General features: G+C 56.2%; 1 protein-coding gene across 3 annotated transcripts in view; it reads left to right on the top strand.

The window, feature by feature from the left end:
• Positions 1-13,959, top strand: part of AGPAT3 (1-acylglycerol-3-phosphate O-acyltransferase 3) — a 147,224-nt gene extending 133,265 nt beyond the window's left edge. For all 3 annotated transcript variants that reach the window (XM_032392492.1, XM_032392489.1, XM_032392490.1), the window contains exons 3-9: positions 1,338-1,507; positions 2,220-2,381; positions 3,330-3,483; positions 4,009-4,111; positions 6,755-6,830; positions 11,634-11,832; positions 12,442-13,959. In XM_032392492.1, coding sequence (XP_032248383.1) covers positions 1,338-1,507; positions 2,220-2,381; positions 3,330-3,483; positions 4,009-4,111; positions 6,755-6,830; positions 11,634-11,832; positions 12,442-12,530 — 953 coding nt within the window. In that variant the 3' untranslated portion in view covers positions 12,531-13,959. The remainder of the gene's footprint in view (positions 1-1,337; positions 1,508-2,219; positions 2,382-3,329; positions 3,484-4,008; positions 4,112-6,754; positions 6,831-11,633; positions 11,833-12,441) is intronic.
• The last annotated feature ends 4,540 nt before the right edge of the window (positions 13,960-18,499 follow it).

An 18,499-nucleotide genomic window follows, 5' to 3' on the forward strand; every position in this document is an offset into this window, starting at 1 on the left:
CACAGGTGTTTGCATGGACACCTGTTTTCGTGGCTCCTGGGCAGATCCCTGGGGTGGAATCGCGGGGTCGTCCCCTAGCTCCGTGTGGACACCAGTTACCGAGAAAGTGCCCAGTACATGCACGGCGCCAGGCGGGGCTCCTGTCTCTCCCGTCGGTGTCCGGTGACAGCCATCCCGAGGAGCGGGAAGGGGTGTCTCACTGCGGTTTGGGCGCATCCTGATGGCTGGTGATACTGAGCATCATCTTGTGTGCTTGTGGGCCGCCTGTAAATACTCGAGAAAGGTCTGTTCGGATCGTTTGTCTTCCGCGCCTGCGCCTTTCTCCAGGCTTGTGAATGCGGGCTAGAAGCGGCCAGGGCTAGCAGGGTCACTGGTGCCGAGTTTGCCTCTGACAGGTGGCCTTTTCCGCTGACCCTGCCTCAGGTTGTCCCCCGGGTGGCAGGGACTGTGGCTGGTGAGTGTCCAGGTATCATCTGAGGGGCAGACCTTCCGTCCAGCTCCCACCTTACAGAGAAGGAAGGGACCCCAGAGGCTGCGTGATCAGCAGCACATGGGGGGCAGAGCTTATGCAGCCCCCACCTTGGCCCAGGCTGGTGGGGATGCCCATCGGGAAGGAGGGACCAGCCCCAGTCGTCTGCTTCTTGGGTGTTAACGTCATGAGCTGTGGCCCGTGGAGTCCTCCAGGGGCCCTGTAAGGAAGCCACTATTTTCTCCTTTCTGTAAATGGGGAAACAGGCCCAGGCAGTCAGGCGTGGAGCCTGCTCTCCAAGCCCTGGCCTCCATCCCCAAGGGCCGGTCCCATCAGAAGATGGAGGGGCTGGTGTTGAGCACAAAAACAACGGGGCCGTCCTATGGTGATCCTGAGCGCGAAAGCCGTGCTTCTTGGTCTGTGGGGTCACCTTTCTTAGGACGCCTGGCCGTGGTGGGCATAGTCACATTGCCGACCACGGTGGCCCTGGGGCTGGCTGTGTGCATGCACCCACCCCCTGTGCCCCCATTCTGTGGATAAAATGTGATCGTCCCTCAAATCACAGCACCTGTGGGAATCATAATAGGACATAAAGACGTCCATCTAAGATTACACTTTTCTTCCACTTCTGCTTCCCATTTGTCTTTTCCCTGGCTTTTGTTTAGAAAAGGTCATTACAATTTTGGAAAATTAAATTTATGAAACCTAAACCATCAAAACTCATTTCTAGCGGGAAGCCCCACCTGGGTGAACATTCTGTAGAAGCCCCCTGAGCACGGGCTTGGCCGGCACCTCCCGCGGCGGGGTCCCCGTACCCAGGCCCAGCGTCCTGGCCTGCTGACGCCGCTCCCCTCCCCTGTGTCTGCAGAGCTGGTCATGCTGCTGGAGTGGTGGTCCTGCACGGAGTGCACGCTGTTCACCGACCAGGCCACGCTGGGCCGCTTCGGCAAGGAGCACGTGGTCGTCATCCTCAACCACAACTTTGAAATTGATTTCCTCTGTGGGTGGACCATGTGTGAGCGGTTTGGCGTGCTGGGGGTGAGCCACACGGGGGTCCTGGGGAGGTGCTGGGGGTGAGCCACATGGGGGTCCTGGGGAGGTGCTGGGGGTGAGCCACACGGGGGCCCCGGGGAGGTGCTGGGGGTGAGCCACATGGGGGTCCCGGGGAGGTGCTGGGGGTGAGCAGTGCAGGGTCCCGGGGAGGTGCTGGGGGTGAGCCACACGGGGGCCCTGGGGAGGTGCTGGGAGTGAGTGGCATGGGGTCTGGGTTTTCCTTCTCTTCCGGTGTAGCCCCTGGAGCCTCTGAGCCCAGAGTTGAGGTCAGGTCCGCCCTCAGCTCCCCAGGGCTTGTCTTGAGCTCAGGTTTATTCCATCACCCCCGTGAACCCGTACTTTCCCAGAGTCCCCACAGAGCTCCTTGGCCAGCTGAGCTGCCTCAGGGAAATGTCAAGGGCCCCCTGAGGCAGGCCGAGCAGAGCACTGCAGTGAAAGTAGCTGTACTTGGCTGTCCCGGGTCACCCTCAGGCAGCCCAGGGCCTGGTGGCTAGAGCGGGCACCCCTCTCTCCACCAGCCTGTGCCTCAGTTTCCTTGTCTGTAGGACAGCACGCCTGCCCCCTTGGGGTCGTGCGGAAACCAGCGGCCATGCTCACAGCAGGGTCTCCTCATTGACAGCAAAGTCACCAAGCACCAAGCCAGTCCCAGGGGCGCCTGTGGGGGTCTTGACCCTCACCGCCTGCCCCCTCCCTCCAGAGTTCCAAAGTCCTCGCAAAGAGGGAGCTGCTTTATGTGCCCCTCATCGGCTGGACGTGGTACTTCCTGGAGATCGTGTTCTGCAAGCGGAAATGGGAGGAGGACCGGGACACTGTCATCAAGGGGCTGAAGCGCTTGTCCGACTACCCCGAGTACATGTGGGTGAGTGCCCTGTGGCTTCAGTCCGGATGCCTTTAGGTCTCCTGACCCCCCCCCCCCCCCCCCCCCCCCCGCCGCCCCGACTACGTGATTATCTGTGGCCGACGAGAACCCGCACTGGGGAGCAATTTCACAGCAGAACCAGGGCCCTCACCCCCTGAGCTTGCAGGCCGGGGGGCCCCTCCCAGGCCAGCTGCTTCTACCTGCCCCAGTGCAGACCCAGAGCCCTGCTGAGGGGGCCTGGAGAGGAAATGAGCCCCCTTCCTGCATCCCCGGCTCAGCTGTGTGATGGAGCCGCCCTGAGAGCACCTGCCCAGCCCCTTGGGGGGCCTTCTCTGCAGGGAGTAGCTTCCAGGGAGCCAGGCTGCACAGCAGACCCCAGGGACCCTGTGGTTCTAGGGATCAATTTGTACTTCAGAGAAGATTTAGCTTGCTCTCAAGAACATCCACCCCTCACGCCCCTGGGGTGGGGGCTTCCTCCTATTTTTCCAGCCCCTTCCATGAGTCTGATGGGCCAGCCGTCTGAAGTAGTGGCCATCGGTCAGTTTGAACATCGTTTCTGTTTCTAATCTGGTCCCTGGAAGTATTTCTTTGAGAACTGGCTACTTAGTTGCATTTCTAATCCTCATGTTGAGGCAAATGGATAACAGACTAACGATTTTCCAGTCATGGTGGGAAGGCTGCTGCCTGGGCACCCCTTCCTGTTCCAGTTCTTTCTGGGAGGCTGTCTTTGGCATTCTTTGAGAATCAGTGCCATGCTGTTTGCTGTTCTCTGAGGGGCTCCGTGTGGCTGGAGTGTGGATTGCAGCCCTAAATCCAGTCACATTGTACAGGACACCTCACTTGTCACTAGAGTGTTGTGTCATTGCTCCAGATCAGCAGCACATGCTCGGTGCGGGGGAACGTTGGAGCCCGTCGCCTGGGATAACCCCTGTCCCCCCCATGCCCTAGTTCCTCCTGTACTGTGAGGGCACGCGCTTCACGGAGAAGAAGCACCGCGTCAGCATGGAGGTGGCCATCTCCAAGGGGCTGCCCGTCCTCAAGTACCACCTGCTGCCCCGAACCAGGGGCTTCACCACGGCGGTCCAGTGCCTCCGAGGGACGGGTAAGAGGCCGCCGCTCTCTCTCTCGGGGCTCTGCGTGCAGCAGGACACGAAAGTGATTTGTCCAAGACTGCATAAGTGAATGACGTGTAAAATGCAGGACAGCAGGACGGAAAGGGAGAGCCAGTAGGTGGAGGCACCGTGTGGAAGCTGGTCCTCGCGTTTCAGAGGTGATAAAATGCTAGTTAATGGAATAAATGATGAATAAATAATGAAAAAGTTGTGTAACTTAAAACCTTATAAAAGGAAAAAATACATATATCTAATGAGTCCCAAAGGAGGCAAGATCAAAGACAGGGACAAAGAACAGGGAGTACAAATAGAGAGCAACCAGACCGTAAATCTGAACACAAATGGTCAGTAAATGCAGTAACGTGCGTCACCCACGTGTGAGGCGAGGAGCCTGCAGGGCTGAGCCGGGTGCTGGTGTGGGGCCCAGCGGGGTGCGGGGCCGAGCCGGGTGTGGGTGTGAGCGTGGGTGCCGACGCAGGCGCCCGCCCAGGTCTCACCCCTGCTGCTCCCGGCAGTCGCAGCCGTCTACGACGTCACGCTGAATTTCCGTGGGAACAAGAACCCGTCTTTGCTGGGAATCCTCTATGGGAAGAAGTACGAGGCGGACATGTGTGTGAGGTGAGCACCCCTCCCCGTGTCCCCAGCCCCTGGCACTGGGCCCCCGGGCACCCAGTGGAGGCAGCCTGCTCCCAGAACTGCAGATGTGGAGACAGACCCGAGAAGCACTCGCTGTCCTACAAGGTGAAGGAGTGGGTGTGGGGTGAAGGCAGACCCTTCTGGATGCTCTGAAGACAGGAGCAACCTCTCCTGCTGGAGGGACACAGAGGCTTTTTAAAAGGGGCTGAGCTTCAGCTTGGACAGTGACTAGGATTCCCATAGGCAGAAGGGTAAGCTGTCCCAGCCCAGGGGGTCTGGTGGTCTTCATAAAAGGGGGTTTTGACTTTGACCCCAGCTCCAAGCATATTTGTAGGCCGGCCCTCCAGGTCCTCCTCTTGGTTGGATCATCCCAGTTGAACTTGGCAGCCCCGCCCCTCCTGGTTCCTTCAAATGTGCAGGAAGGCCAGACCTTCCCTGGTGTGCGCACAAGTCACGGGCCCTGTTAGCGCCCCTGCCTGTCACCAGCCAGCAATGAGTGTCCACCCCGGTCAGACTGGCCCCCAGGGCTCTCGGAGGCCCACTTCATGTCAATCCCGAGCACATCTAAAACAGCAACCGCAGCCGGTTCCCCCCCTCCCCCCAGGAATAACTTTGTGAATGTGAAGAATAAGCCAGGGGGCTTTTTCCTCCTGAGGTTTGCAGTGGATTGGCTCAGAGGAGGTATAGGTTCTCTTATTCCATCCTGGGACGGGGAGAGAGCCCCGGGTCCTTGCCCTTAGACCTCTGGAACCAGCGGGGACCGGGTGGCGTATCTGGGGCCCTGGGGGTCCTGGTGGCCTCCAGCCCTGGCTATGGCTCTGACCAGAACATGTGCTGTGGCCCAGGGCAGTGACAGCAGTGGTGGGCTTGGGGCCTGTCCTCACCCTCGCTGGCCCCTGGGTGGTCGGGGTGGCCCGGGGCTTGGTCTCAACCGCCCCAGGTCCCAGCCGGGAGGTGGCAGAGCTGGGCGAGCCCTCCTGGTCCGGCTCCAGAGCACTGGGTTGCACTGCTCCCCCTAGTGGACAGTCACCCCTGCAGGAGAAGACCTGTGCCTTACTCTGTTCATTGTCCCCTTTGTTGCAGAAAGCCTGGGATTATATTTCACCTAATCTTATTTTAACAGACAAGTTCTTAGAACGTCTAAAAGCTTCAATGTGCTATTTTGTGATACTTACCTTTTGGGTATTTTGAAGGAAAGCAATATTCCAGTGAGTCCAAAACATGCTTATAATCAAACAAGACAAAGCTCTCGTCGGCCGATGGAGCTTTCCTCTTTTGAGTCCTTTTCCTGTTCCCCTCCCGGTGCAGTTGCGCTGGGGCCAAGGCCAGGGGCATTCGGTGGTGGCGGCCTGAGGCTCCCTGCGTTCATCTGGCACTTGGGGCCAGCATCCTTAAAGGGGCTTGAGTCCTCTCCGGGAGATAGGTGCTCATATTTTTATTTATTTTTTATCATCCTTTTAAATTCTTATTTTATACTTTTCATACTGCATACAGCAGACCTACACGAGGACCTGGGTGTGGTGATCCACCGCAGGATGTAGATACAAACCAGGGGAGGAGGCGGCCATCCCTCAGTGGACACCCCTCCTGAGCTTTGTCTCCTTAGCTGGGGTGCACCGGTTCCCAAGAGCTTTCGGGGTCCGCAGAGTTAGAGCATCTTTGTTTACGAGGGGTTCTACGTCTCCTTCACTCCCCGGGAGTGTAGAGTGGTTCCCAGAGGCTGCGTGCATGTGGCACCGGCCTCGCTCCTGTGTCCATGTCCTCGTTCTCATGTGTCCGTTTTCATTTCAAATACGGTGAAGATCGACAGGTTAGAACCCACATAAAGCAAAGCTCTCCACTTTTGGAAACAGTAGGGTTAGGATAACTTCAAACACGGAGATTTTGGCAGGCTGCTCTCACTCTGGCCCGCCCGGTGGGCAGCCCGGCGGGAAGACCACCGCCCTGGTCATTCCTGCTCCGGCGTGTCCCCAGCGTCCCCTGCTGGCGGCCTCGGGTACTGCGGCTGCCGTGGGGCGCCCTCTTGCCCTGCTTGTCTCCCCCCAAGACACCTGCGCTCCTGGGGGGGTGATCCCGCTGGTGATTAGGGTCATAAGTAAGTGTCACCGAAGTCAGCTATTTGTGAGTTAAGATTAAAGTTCTGAATCTCTATTGCTTTTCATATTTGGAGCAAGTAGATTTCCTTTGTGAACTACATAATCCTCTTTGCCTAATGGAAGACGCTCTCAGTTTTGATTATTTGTGAAGAATGGACTATTAGGAAAGACCAAAACTCCTGCTGGAGCTCACAAGTGCACACCCTTCTCAGTGGAAACGGGGGCGTGGTCTGTTCCATTAAACTGCCCGTGAGCCCCCCCTCCCCGTGAAAAGTGTTGGCTGTGCCTTGGGGAAGAACACACCTCCCTGCCCTCCCTCCGTGGCCCCCGCCGCCCCGCGGGCCAGGTGCCGGCTGCTCTGCGCTCCGGCTGAATGCCTTGGATGTGTGTGTGGTTTTAGAACGTGAGAGTGAGGCCCGACCAGAAAAGGTGGGGCCAGCGAGTCCCCCCCACCACGCAGCGACTGCTCCCCTGTTTGATGCCATCCCACGGGTAAGCCACTGTGCTTTCAATCTTCTTACCCAAACAGGAGATTTCCTCTGGAAGAGATCCCACTGGATGAGAAGGAAGCGGCTCAGTGGCTTCATAAACTGTACCAGGAGAAGGTAAGGCACACGGCTGTCCCCTCCCCCGGGGTCTCGGGAAGAGGTTTCCGAGGGGCGGCGCACGGGGCAGGCGGGGCACGCGTGCGGATTGCAGAGACGGGAGGACCGTGCGGCTCTCAAACTCTTTCTACCTTCTTTCCAGTGTCTTTCTTAACTTGTGAGAAATCAACACACTAGAGGAAAGTGTAAAGGATGGCATGGTCCTTACACAGCCGTGGCTGATCACATTTTGCCACATTTGGTTCATCTTTTCATGTAAAAACTGATAGATCCACAGCCTACACGTATCGTGTGTGTGTGTGTGTGTGGGGGGGGGTGATTTATAGAAGAGGCAGTCTAGGTGACGTGAAGAGATCCGTGGGCCAAGCACACCATTCCTTCTCCATTCCCCTGAAATGTGCCACCAGCGTGTTTTAGATACACAAACATACAGGACACAGTATCTTCATCTTCAGCATTGCGGGGGGCGTAGAGAATGACGGGATCCTTTCCACATACAACAAATATCCTTTTAAAGGCACTGGGGAGCTTTTAAGGAAATAAGGGTCAGAGAAGAACTTGGAGCTGAAAAGCAGGTCATGAGCCTGTGAACCAGGAACGCCACACTCCTCCAAGTGGCGTTTGCTGGTCCCCTTACCCTGGAGTCCTGAGTTTTAATGCCTACCTGGAAACAGAAGAGAGGGGTTTGACCTCATTCCAGGCCGGAACTCACCTCGCACGGTGAACTGAAAGAAACATACGTGCCGGCACAGGGAAATGACTTTGACGCTCACCTTTCTCCTCTTGGTCTCAACAAGGTCTCCCTGATAATTCATAATCACAGGTCAGCCCTCAGAGGGGCTTGGGGTTTGAATTTATCCTAGCAATATAGTTCAGGGAGAACAAAGCCAAAATATCAACCCAACAAGTGGTTCCAGGCAAACCATTCCAGAGTTCCTGAGAGAAGCATGTGTAGGCCTGGAGGAACACAGGTAAAATCCTGCTGGAGATGAGCATGTAACCAGACCACGAGCACAGGGCGCAGAGACACAGAACAGAAGAGGTAAACTCTCCAACTTCAGCCAGTGGATCAACAGAGACTAAAATCAGTATGTTTGAAGTGGTTGAGCAGAAGGAACTGAAAACAAAAGAGCAATACCGACAGAAAAAAGACAGATTTGAGAAAAACCAAGTAGAATTTATAGGCAGCAAAAATCTAGGCATTGACAGTAAAATTTTAATTAATAGATTAAATGGCAGATTTGATACAGCTGAAGAGAGAGTAAACTGGAAGATTGAGAAGAAATTGCTCAGAATGTAGCACAGAGGAAGTGCAAACTTTTATAAAAGGAAGTTGAGAAGACACAGAGGGTAGACCCGGAGGTCCAATATGTAACTACGGGCAGGTCCAGAAAGAGACAAGAGTGGTGAAGAGCAGCTGTCACAGACGACAACTGTAGAGCTTCTGGAATTCATCAGGTTCAAGAAACACAAGTCTGGAACAGGGTAAATAAAGAGAAATCCAACCACCCCCCCACCCTCCACTTATCGATGAAATTGCAGAACACGAAAGACAATGAGAAGATCTTAGAGTAACCGGAGAGAAAAGACATACTTCCTTCGAGGGCATGATCGTGAAGTTGACATTAGACACATCTTACTATGTGTCAGGATCTCTTCTAAATGTCTTATACATGTTTTATCCTCGTAATAATCTCACACACACACACACACTGACATACACATACATTATACGTGCACAGACATATTAAAAATAGAGTAAGCCTAGAGAGAATAGAACAAATAAAATAATAAAAATAGCATAAATCATTTTAACAGAAAGCAAAGCTACAAAAGAGTGAATCAACTGTACCAAATGCTTTTAAAAAGAAAAAAAACTAATAAAATAGAAAGCCACGGGCAAGAGTGACCCGTTAGAAGAGTGATAGCATTGATAGGAATGAAAAGGTAAGCCAACCAAGGGGCAGAGGAGAATAATATGAGAGTAGCGTCCTAACTTTATGCTCATACATTTGAAAACTTAGGTAAAATGTATGATTTCCAAGAATATAACTCTCTCTGGAAGAAAAATAAAGCCTACGTGAAGAAGAAATGCAGCATGTGTGATCAAGTAGATAGAAAGGCAGATGGATCTTGAACACACTAGGTTGCAAAGAAGAATCCATCTTGGAATCCAGGGCAACATGTGAGAGTTTAAAATCTTACAATAGACATTTGTGAGCAACAGTATTGTTCAACACAAGAGGAAAAGTAATGTAACAGTGCATTGTTGGGAAATAGGACATTGTGTGTGTTCATTTGCGATAATTCAATCGCAATGAACAAACTGCATATCATCAGCAGAACCAGATCTTGGGGACATAATGTGCAAATACATAATGTGCAAGCACGCACATGCTCCGTGCAGAAGGCGGCGTGGCGTACGGGCCGTGCATGGACTGTGATCACGCGCACACGCCTGTTCAGTGCAGGTGTGAACAGTGTCGGGGGGGGTGACAGAGGGGCCCAGCCAGGACACAGCAGCCTCTGGAGGTGACAGAGTAGGGGCCTCATCTCTGTCCCTAAGGTTCACTTTCTAGAATCATCTAACACAGATGCAGCAAGTGGCAGGGTTTGACATATACGACTTTTGGGGGGTGTTTTTCTATTATTTGCCATGTTTTTCTATACTACTGAAAATATATAATAACATTTTCAGTTGTTTTTTGTGTCACTTACAATTAATTTACATCAAGGGTGCCATACTATATGTGAGGTGTTCTGTTTTTTCTTCTGTCAGTCACCATGGTGTTTGTACCTGTCAGCATTGACGTAATAGATTTAATTCACTCCTTTTATTTTTTTAAGAAGGTCTTTTTTCTATTGCCCTTTTTTTAGAGAAGGGAGGGGGAGGGGCAGAGGGCGAGAGAATCCCCAGCAGGCCCCACACCCAGCACGGAGCCCAACGCCGGGCTCTGTCCCACGACCCTGAGATCAGGACCTGAGCTGAAACCAAGAGTCGGACGCTTAACCGACTGAGCCCCCCAGGCGCCCCTGTTTTTAATTTAAGTAAACTCTACCCCCAGCATGGGGCTCGCGCTCAAGACCCTGACCACACGCTTTGCCGGCTGAGCCAGCCAGGCGCCCCTGCCTCACTCCTCCCCCACAGGGAGACAGGGAGACGGCCGTGCAAGTCCCTCCTCTTCCTGTCTGTGAGCAGTTAGGCTGCGTCCCCCTCTGCAGAGCGTGTCCCCGAGACACTCACGCTGTAACCTGTGGGCGGAGCCTCTCTGCACTTCGCGGAATTGTTCTGAGCTGTGCTTCAAAGAGACCGCCCAGGTTGCGTCCCGCAGCTGAGCGTGAGATGCCCCTTGTGAGTAGAGGGTCCGGATGGCCCCTGCCAGGCAAGATGCAGACCCTGCAGTGACCAGCCTCAGCGCTTTGATCCTGATGCAACAGACAGCTTCCGAGAGGCATTGATGGCTCCCGCCTTTGGTTATTTACCAGTTAGCTCCAGTCGTAACCTGGAGCCGGACCACAGAGCTCGTGCCATGCGGTTTTCCCGTTCCGCAGATGTGGGAGCTGACCGGCGGGTGCTGGCAGGGGGGCGTCCCGGGCCTCCCGGCCTCTTGCCCTCACTCCTGCCGCACGCTCGCTGCATGATCGGAACGGCGGGCAGTGGGGCGGTGAGGGAAATGGGACAGAGTCCTGAGTCCAGTGCTCTTCCTTCCTGGCCACTCGTGTCTGGGCCACAGTGACCGAGTGCCTGCCAGGCTTCAGGGAGGGGACACAGGTGGATGCGGTTGGGGGGTCTGCAGGCGGTGGTGCTGAGACCCTCTCTGCCGTTCCAGCAGAGGCTGGCGAGGGGAAGGAGGAGGTGGGTCAGGCGCGGAGTCGGGAGGAGGCGAGGACATGAGCTCTGAGAGCCAGCCCCATGGGATGGCCTCCGCCGGCCGGGCCCAGCATTTCCTCTCCGGGAATGAGTCTGAGTGTCCCCGTGTGCCGCGGGTGAGCGCTGCTTCCCTGACACGCGTGGCAGACACGCACCACACGCATGTGTGCGTACCAGCTACGCCTCCTGGACTGGGTCCCAGTTCAGAAAAGTATGGAGCTGCCGTCTGGAAGAAGCCGTGGACCCCGAATGCATGTGGTGGGTCCTCAGGACGGTGGGCGAACTGAGCTCACCTCCCCGACCCTCCCAACACCTGCGAGCAGGATCCTGCCACCACTCCCGGGTGTAGACGTGGGGCCAAGCCAGCGGCATGTCGAGGCAGTGGGCTGGGGTGAGGGGCTCCCAGAGAGGCCCCCGGGAAGCAAGGGGTGCCCACAGGAGGGGATGCGGTGACAGGAGGCGGCCCGGCCCCAGGCACGGCTGCCGTGGCTGCAGAGAGGTGTGCCGAGGGGGCGTGCATGCGTGTGCACCTCTTCCACCAGCGACATGCTCTGGCAGCTCGTCTCCCTGCGCTCACCTGCTCCTTAGCCTCCGGAGACAGAGGAAGGAGAGCCGAGGTCGCTTTTCATGGGCAATGTAGCAGGTGCAAACGATGGTGGGACTGGCGCCCGGGCCGCTGGGCCCCCAGCCAGTCAAGGCCGCTGCCCCACCAGCCCACCCTCGGGAGGTAGCCGGGGGCGACCGGGGGCCGGAGGCGCCTGCATGAGCCCGGCTTTCTTCGAGCTTCCACAAGGGTCCTGCCGTCCCCGACCCGTCGCACACACAGTAGTTGCTTTATTGATGGGAACGTGGACGGTGGAGTCATTTCCATCATCAGCCCTCGGCCCTCGTGGTAGGAGAGCATCTAAATCTGCGTGTTCTCCCTCTTTCAGGACGCCTTGCAGGAGACGTACAACCAGAAGGGCGTGTTTCCGGGGCAGCAGTTCAAACCCCCCCGCCGGCCGTGGACGCTCCTGAACTTCCTCTCCTGGGCCACGGTCCTCCTGTCTCCTCTCTTCAGTTGCGTCTTGGGTGTCTTTGCAAGTGGCTCGCCCCTCCTGATCCTGACGTTCCTGGGGTTCGTCGGGGCAGGTAACGAATGCGAGTAACACAGCTCGAGCTGGGGGCCTTCCGTGCTCCAGCCATGGCGCCCGAGCCCGGGGGCCATCGAGGTGGCCGGCCCATAGGGAGCAGGCTCCGCCTGGAGTCTTTCCAGCCTCTGTCCACTAAGCCATAGGGTCATGTGGACCACAGCCACGTCCCGGGGCCGTCTCCCTACAAACCAACCGGCCACCGGCTCTCAGGGCGTCAGCATCGTATGCTGCAGCTGGGCGGGCCCCGTGTCTGCGTGGTGACCGTCTGAGGGTCTCTGAGGACATGGGCATTACTCGACAGCCCTGCACAGTCCTGGGCTCTTAGGACTCCCCCGGAACCTTCGCAGACGGACAGGCACCCAGTCTGTCCCAGGCACCTCGCAGGGCGCGGCAGCCCCACCAGGCCCATGGCCACCTCCTGCTCCCACCCCCGGAGCCCCCCAGACAGGCTGGCCGCTGCGGTGGGAGGGGGAGGGAGCGGGGAGAGGGCTGGCCTGCAGTCCCCATGGGGGGGGGTCAGAGGCAAAAGTCGGGAACCCCCAATATCAGTTTTTCCAATTGGATGGCTAAGCGACCTGTCTAACCTTGCCTTTTTCCTATTTTAAAGCTTCCTTTGGAGTCCGCCGACTAATAGGAGTAACTGAAATAGAAAAAGGCTCTAGCTACGGAAACCAAGAATTTAAGAAAAAGGAATAATTACTGGCTGTGATTGCACATACATAACCTGACGGTGGTATCCAATTAACTCAATTAAAAACAGAACAACACACACAGATCGGAACAAAAGACCCTTAGAAACTATTTTTCGTATTAACTGGTGACTAATATTGACCAGTAAACCTTGAGCCAAGAGTGAAGCCGTCGGAGGCCCACAGACAAAGACTCTGGCTGCGCCCCTGCACAGGGAGTGAGAGTCCACCACGGAGCTGGGCGCGGGGGGCACGTGTGTGCGGGGGCGGGGGGCGGCCACTCCTGGGATCACCGGTCCCGCCCCGATGTCATCTCGAGAGGACTTTGCCTGCCAGAGGGAGCCTGTGGATGCTTTCTCTTCTTAAACTTAGATCCCATTTTTGTTTTTATCGGTTATTTCGGGAACTCACCCTGGCCCTTCGCCTCCTCCCCCCACCCCAGCAAACCTTCCCCTGCTCTCCCAGGATGGAGGACTTGCAGGTCCCAGGCCCCCAAAGTGCCCACCTGTCCTGCCCAGCACCGCCCCTTCGCTCCGGCCGGTGGGGTGGGCACGCAGAGCGTTCTTGGGGGGACAAGCACACGCCAAGTGTCGGATGGACGGGTAGCCCCATTTCACTGTCAGACTACGGCTTGCCCGTTTCCCCCCAACCCCGTGTGTAAGTACCTTACACCTGTTTTTATAGTGAAGGGGCCCCTTCCCCCGGTACCTGAAGCCCCCTGTCCCTCTTTCTCCCTGCGGCCTCCACAGGGCTACACCCCTGTCCCCGGTGCCAGGAGAGGGCTGCCCTGCAGCCCACAGGGCTCTTGGATGCTCGTTTAAAAGTATGTCACCATCAAACCTTGCTTCTGGAGGTGGTTGGAGACTGTTCACTTGGAGCTCGTTGGCTTCTAGAGGTTTTATTTTTACAGTTGGTCTATTGATGGCTCTCCGCTCCCTGATGCAAAGTAGAGGTGGTGAGCCCCCCCCCGACTCCGCTAGCCTCCCTTTCCCAAGCAGGTGCCGGGGCCCCGGGGGTGGCCTGCCCCTGTGTGGCGGGTGTCACCCCGGGGGCCTGGGGGCACTGCTCCCCCCTGCTCCCCCCGCCATGGGGTGTCTCCCCGTGACCTGACTTGGGCCCGTGGCCCAGGGGAGCTGCGTGTTCTGCAGATGGAGGTGTGGGGCTGGGGCCGCTGGGCTGGCAGAGGGAGGCGCATGGGGGGCCCCCAGCAGCCGGCTCCTGGGCCCCAGCTCAAGCATCCCGCTGCACACCCCGCCTGCGTCGGACTTCCTTCCTAAACCTCAGGCGTGCTGTTTGCAAGTCACACTCCCCTCGCCCTGTTTAGCCGGGGAAGGAACACTAGCGGTCTCAGGTCTGGTGCCCTGTAACCAGCATTCCGAAGAGAGGCCGGCTGAGTTTTCTAGGAGAGGAGGTGCAGGAAAGAGGGATGGGAACAATAGAAACTAAACTGGACAAATAACTATGCATCAGCCCTTAGTCTGTGTTTTGGGAGGACTTCTCGAGACCGCACACGCTCTTTTGGAGGACACCGCTGGATTCTGTGTGGTCGCCGTGGGGCAGGGCGAGACCGAGCACAGCCCCCGCGAGGCTGCAGGGCTGAGGCAGGACCGCCCCCCTCCCTGGCGGCTCAGACCCCGCACTGCAGGGAGGGACTGCCTTAGGTTCTTTCCCTTCACCTGGCGAGCTGCTTCCCTGTCCCCGTCTGTGTGTGTCACTAACTCACTAGCACCTGGGACGTTTTGGAACAGCCGTGGGGCACCGCCGTGCAGACGCATCACCTACAAGACGCAGTTTAGATCTTCCACCTGTTAACCCTAGCTCTCGTTGCCCGGAGAAGTTCTCTCCCCTGGGAACCCCTGTGCGCCGGGGGAGTCCGCCCAGAGTCGCTGAGCGAGCCGCGCGGACTCCCGTTCGCACGGAGACCCAGGCCAGCGCAGGTTTTAAATCTCAGTGATTCCTTTCCAATCTAACAGATGAGCTTGTGCACTTGATGCCAAGACCTTGAGAGCAATAAAATCTACACCATGAATGTTTGGGGTTTTTTGTTTGTTTTTGGAGGGGGATGGAGTTGCTTTTCATCCACTTCAGAAGGAAAAGGAACGGGAACTCCTTTAATTTTTAAAATAAATCAGAATAGTGCTTTTCTTTTCCCTTTACGCCCTACAACTGAGTTTCCTCTGTTGCTGACGTCATGTCCAAATTAAGGCCGAATGCTTGGACCGTGTGGGCTGGCCGCGGTTGGGGTGCACTCAGGCCCCGGGCCCTGGGCATCCCCCGCGGGCACCCTACAGCCTGAGCTCGGAGCCTGGGGGCCGCTGGTGGCTCTTCCCTCGGCTCAGACCCACGCCCGGCTCTCGGACACCTTCCACGCATGCACCTCGGCCCTGCCCAGTGAGTGCAGTTTGGGTCGTGGTCACTACCCATGTGTCCAGCTGAGGAGAGGACCTCAGCTTGTTTACCCCCCTCTGGGGAGTTCCAGGGGCTCCTAAGGTCACTTATACTGATAAGTGACCGTCCCCACTGCATGGGGGCTAGGAAGCGCTGGGGAAGGGCTTAGCTGGTCAGAAAGAAAGCGTGTCCTCATTTGCGATTAATCCAAAGGAAGAAGTGACCCTGGCCATCCAGTGCTTGGTGGCAGCATGGCCCTCCCTGAGGTGTCCCTACAGTCCCTGTCCTCAAGAAGCACAGAGTCTAGTCAAAGAGATGAGTTCTGAATATACAAACCACTAAATAGCAACATAAAACAATCATGTAAGCAGCACTTAGTTGTAAACAATGCAGGAATGGGCACTGACCCATCTTGAATCTCCACCTGTCTGTCCCTCTGACCCCCCTCTGTGCCCCAAGGCATGAGAACCTTTCCTTCCACTCGTTTAGTTACTGAGCATTACAGTTGAGCTGAGCGAAGAGTGGAGTATGCAATTCGAGAGCGGTCTCCAGGCTGTCCGTGTCCACGTGGCCACCGCTGGGGGTCAGATTTGGGGTGAAGAATAAGTCACTCTCTGCATGTTGCTTTGTCTCTGCTGAGACGCTTAGAGGACAAGCCGCACAATCTTTCCAGCCCGCTGATTTTCAGCTGAACTGTTCAACCTTGTGCATAAGCTCATGCTTCCAAGTTCTCCCCGATACCAGCATGCTCTCCCCAGCATGCAGGGCTCAGCGTCCCATGGTGTCATGTGGCTTCTAACCCTTCCGCAGTGTAACGAGGCTTAGGGTGACAACGGTGGGCCTGGCGTGCCCACCTGCTTCCTCTCTGGACACAGTACGTCCGTGGCCCAGGTGCCTGCCCCTTTCTCTAGCGAGTGAGCTCCTGCAGGAAAGCGAGCCTCGGTGAGCGCCAGCGCCGTGGGGCAGCCGGGGCGCACGCAGACATTCGGGGTCCACGTCCTTGTCTGTCAGGGCTGGGACACCCCAGCACAGGGACGGGTCAGGGGCAGAAGACGTCACACCGTGTTCTGCTTGGCTGAGGGGTGGACACACGTGAGCTCAGTTTTACCACGAGCATTTGCCGCGGCCCAATTCTGTGACGGTGTCATTCCCATATGCTGCTCGGGGACATAAAGGACAGGAGCACTTTTAGGGGACTGAGGAGATGGCCAGAGAAGTGGACACCAGTCAGCCTTGTCAGCAGCTGAATATTCTTTTCAAAGACAATTGAATTGCTTAACATTTTTATGCTCTGTAATGACACGTCCACCTGGAGTTTTCTTTTCTCATAAACTTTTCCGTTTCTTAACTTTCTGTTGCAAAAGTGATGGGACAGACGTCGAACTGTGAATGAGGCCCTGAAATGCACTAAGCCGTGTTAAATTAAACCTGAGCTACTTGATGCCATGAAGAAATGCATCTGATCTGCTTGTATTTATTGTCTCAGACCTGTAAGATTTGTACGTTGTGACAATCAAATGTGACTCGCCTAAATGCCGGGAAATTCCACTGGCTTCTTAACCATAAAGACCGTCCGCAAGTACTGTAACTGTAAACGAGCATCTCTCTCTGGAAAACCACGCAAACCCCCGACTCGGTGCGTGCGACGGACGTCGGGGTTCTTTTTCTATTACTGATGATCGGTCCTACCTGACTGTTGGCCAGTTTCTAAGTGATGAATTCTATACAGGGTGCAAATGTATTATATGGATGTTTCCTTTTGTACACTTCATTTTTACAAGTTTTGCTACTCACAAGCTTTATGTAGTCGAGGATAGCGGTATTTTTGGCCAATGGGAGCCTGTGGGGACGGGGTGGGGATGGGCGAGCTACCTGAGATTTTACCAGCCTGCGTCCCAAACAGCCGGCCGTGTTTGCCACGCTCTGTGGAGATCACTCTGCACGTGGGCGCGTGCGAGCCTGCCGAGCGGTGGTACTTTCTAGATAAAATGCTGCGGGCGCCACGTGCGCCTCTTAACATTGCTGCTGTCGCAGAGAGCGAGGAGACATCCGTAAACGTTGTCTCCGGCGTGCGCGGGTCCCCTGGGGAGGCGGTGGACGCCTGGGCCACCACCCGCACCGACCGCCCCCGCGGGGGCCGCTCTAGCTGGGGCCGTCCTGCTGGGTGCGCCTCCCACGCTTCTCCATTTCATGTAAGATGCTTTAGGAAGGGAAATCGGAAAGGAGAGTGAGCATCTGGCGAGGGCACAGGAGAGAGTCAGCTGGGGCACAAAGTGCTCAGTGCCCTCTGCCTAAACGTGGGTCTTCAAAGCCATCAAGGACAAAAAGGTTTTCCAAAGTAGGCATGTATATATCAAAAATTATTTTTTTGTAACAACAAAATCGTTCTGTGGAGAAAATCGAGGAACAATTTTTCTTCTTTATAAAGAAAAGAACTCTTGTTAGAACCAAGAGCTATTCCAGGTTCTCATTTGTCTGTCTTGTGAAAATAAATTGAGCTGAAAGAGTCGTGGTGTGACCTGTGCTGGGGCAGCAGCCCCCGGTGATGTGCTTTCCTGCCCTGCCCCCACGTGGCTGTGGCAGCGGGGACGGGGCCACGTCCACACTCCGCTCAGGCCACCTGAGACCAGGCTCAGATGGGCTCTCCCAAAAGTCCCACATCTAGACTCATTTTAAAAACTGTTAGTCTCAGAGGGGCGCCCGGTGGCTCCGTTCGTCAAGCATCCGACTTGGTTTCGGCTCAGGTCACGATCTCAGGGTCGTGGGATCGAGCCCCACGTTGGGCTCCGCGCTGGGTGTGGAGTCTGCTGGAGTTCTCTCTCTCGGCGCCCCTCCCCCCTCCCACGCTCACACACACTCTCTCTCTAAAATAATAAATAAACCTCTAAACAATAGAAACATCGGTCCTCAGAGCACATGTGTACCAGCACACACATGCGCACTCAGGTGTGGGTCTGGGGCGAGGGGGGCTCTTTTCCCAGGAGACAAAACCGAAGGGCCCCGTACCACTTGGCGTTTGGGGCTGGCAGGGTTGGGCCAGACCCTCGTCCCTAGGCACGCAGCTCTGCTCTGCCCGTGTGCTGGGTCCTGTGGGAGCGCGACTATCCACTGGCAAAGACAGGCGGCTGTGGAGGGCACCCCGGACTCCTCACCTGGAGTTTTGTGCCCACCCGGGGTGCCCGGGAGGCGGGCCACGCTTCCTCGTGAGGCCCACCTGCCGTGCTGGCCGCGCCCCACCTCTGCTTTGGCTCTGCGGGGGGGGCTCCGAATGTAGGCACCAGCCCCCGGCCACCCGATGTAAGAGGTGGGGTGTGCACGCGCACACACGTGTGTCGGCTCGTGCCCGTGTGTGTGTGCGTGTAGGCACCAGCACATGCACGTGAACACAGGTGTGCACACACACATGTACGCACACACAAACACACCCCCCCAAACTGTAAGGGGAAAGCAGGGGGCGCTCACATAAGAGCAATCCCATTAGGAAATGGTAGGAAATCACAACTTTATGCTCTGGAAATCATCCTTATTGTCATGTTTCCTCACGTTTCACGTAATGCCCGAGACCGCTGACCTGTCCAGGCGACCCCC

Source organism: Phoca vitulina, unplaced genomic scaffold (assembly GCF_004348235.1).
Source record: "Phoca vitulina isolate PV1807 unplaced genomic scaffold, GSC_HSeal_1.0 scaffold68, whole genome shotgun sequence".
Taxonomy (NCBI): Eukaryota; Metazoa; Chordata; class Mammalia; order Carnivora; family Phocidae; genus Phoca; species Phoca vitulina.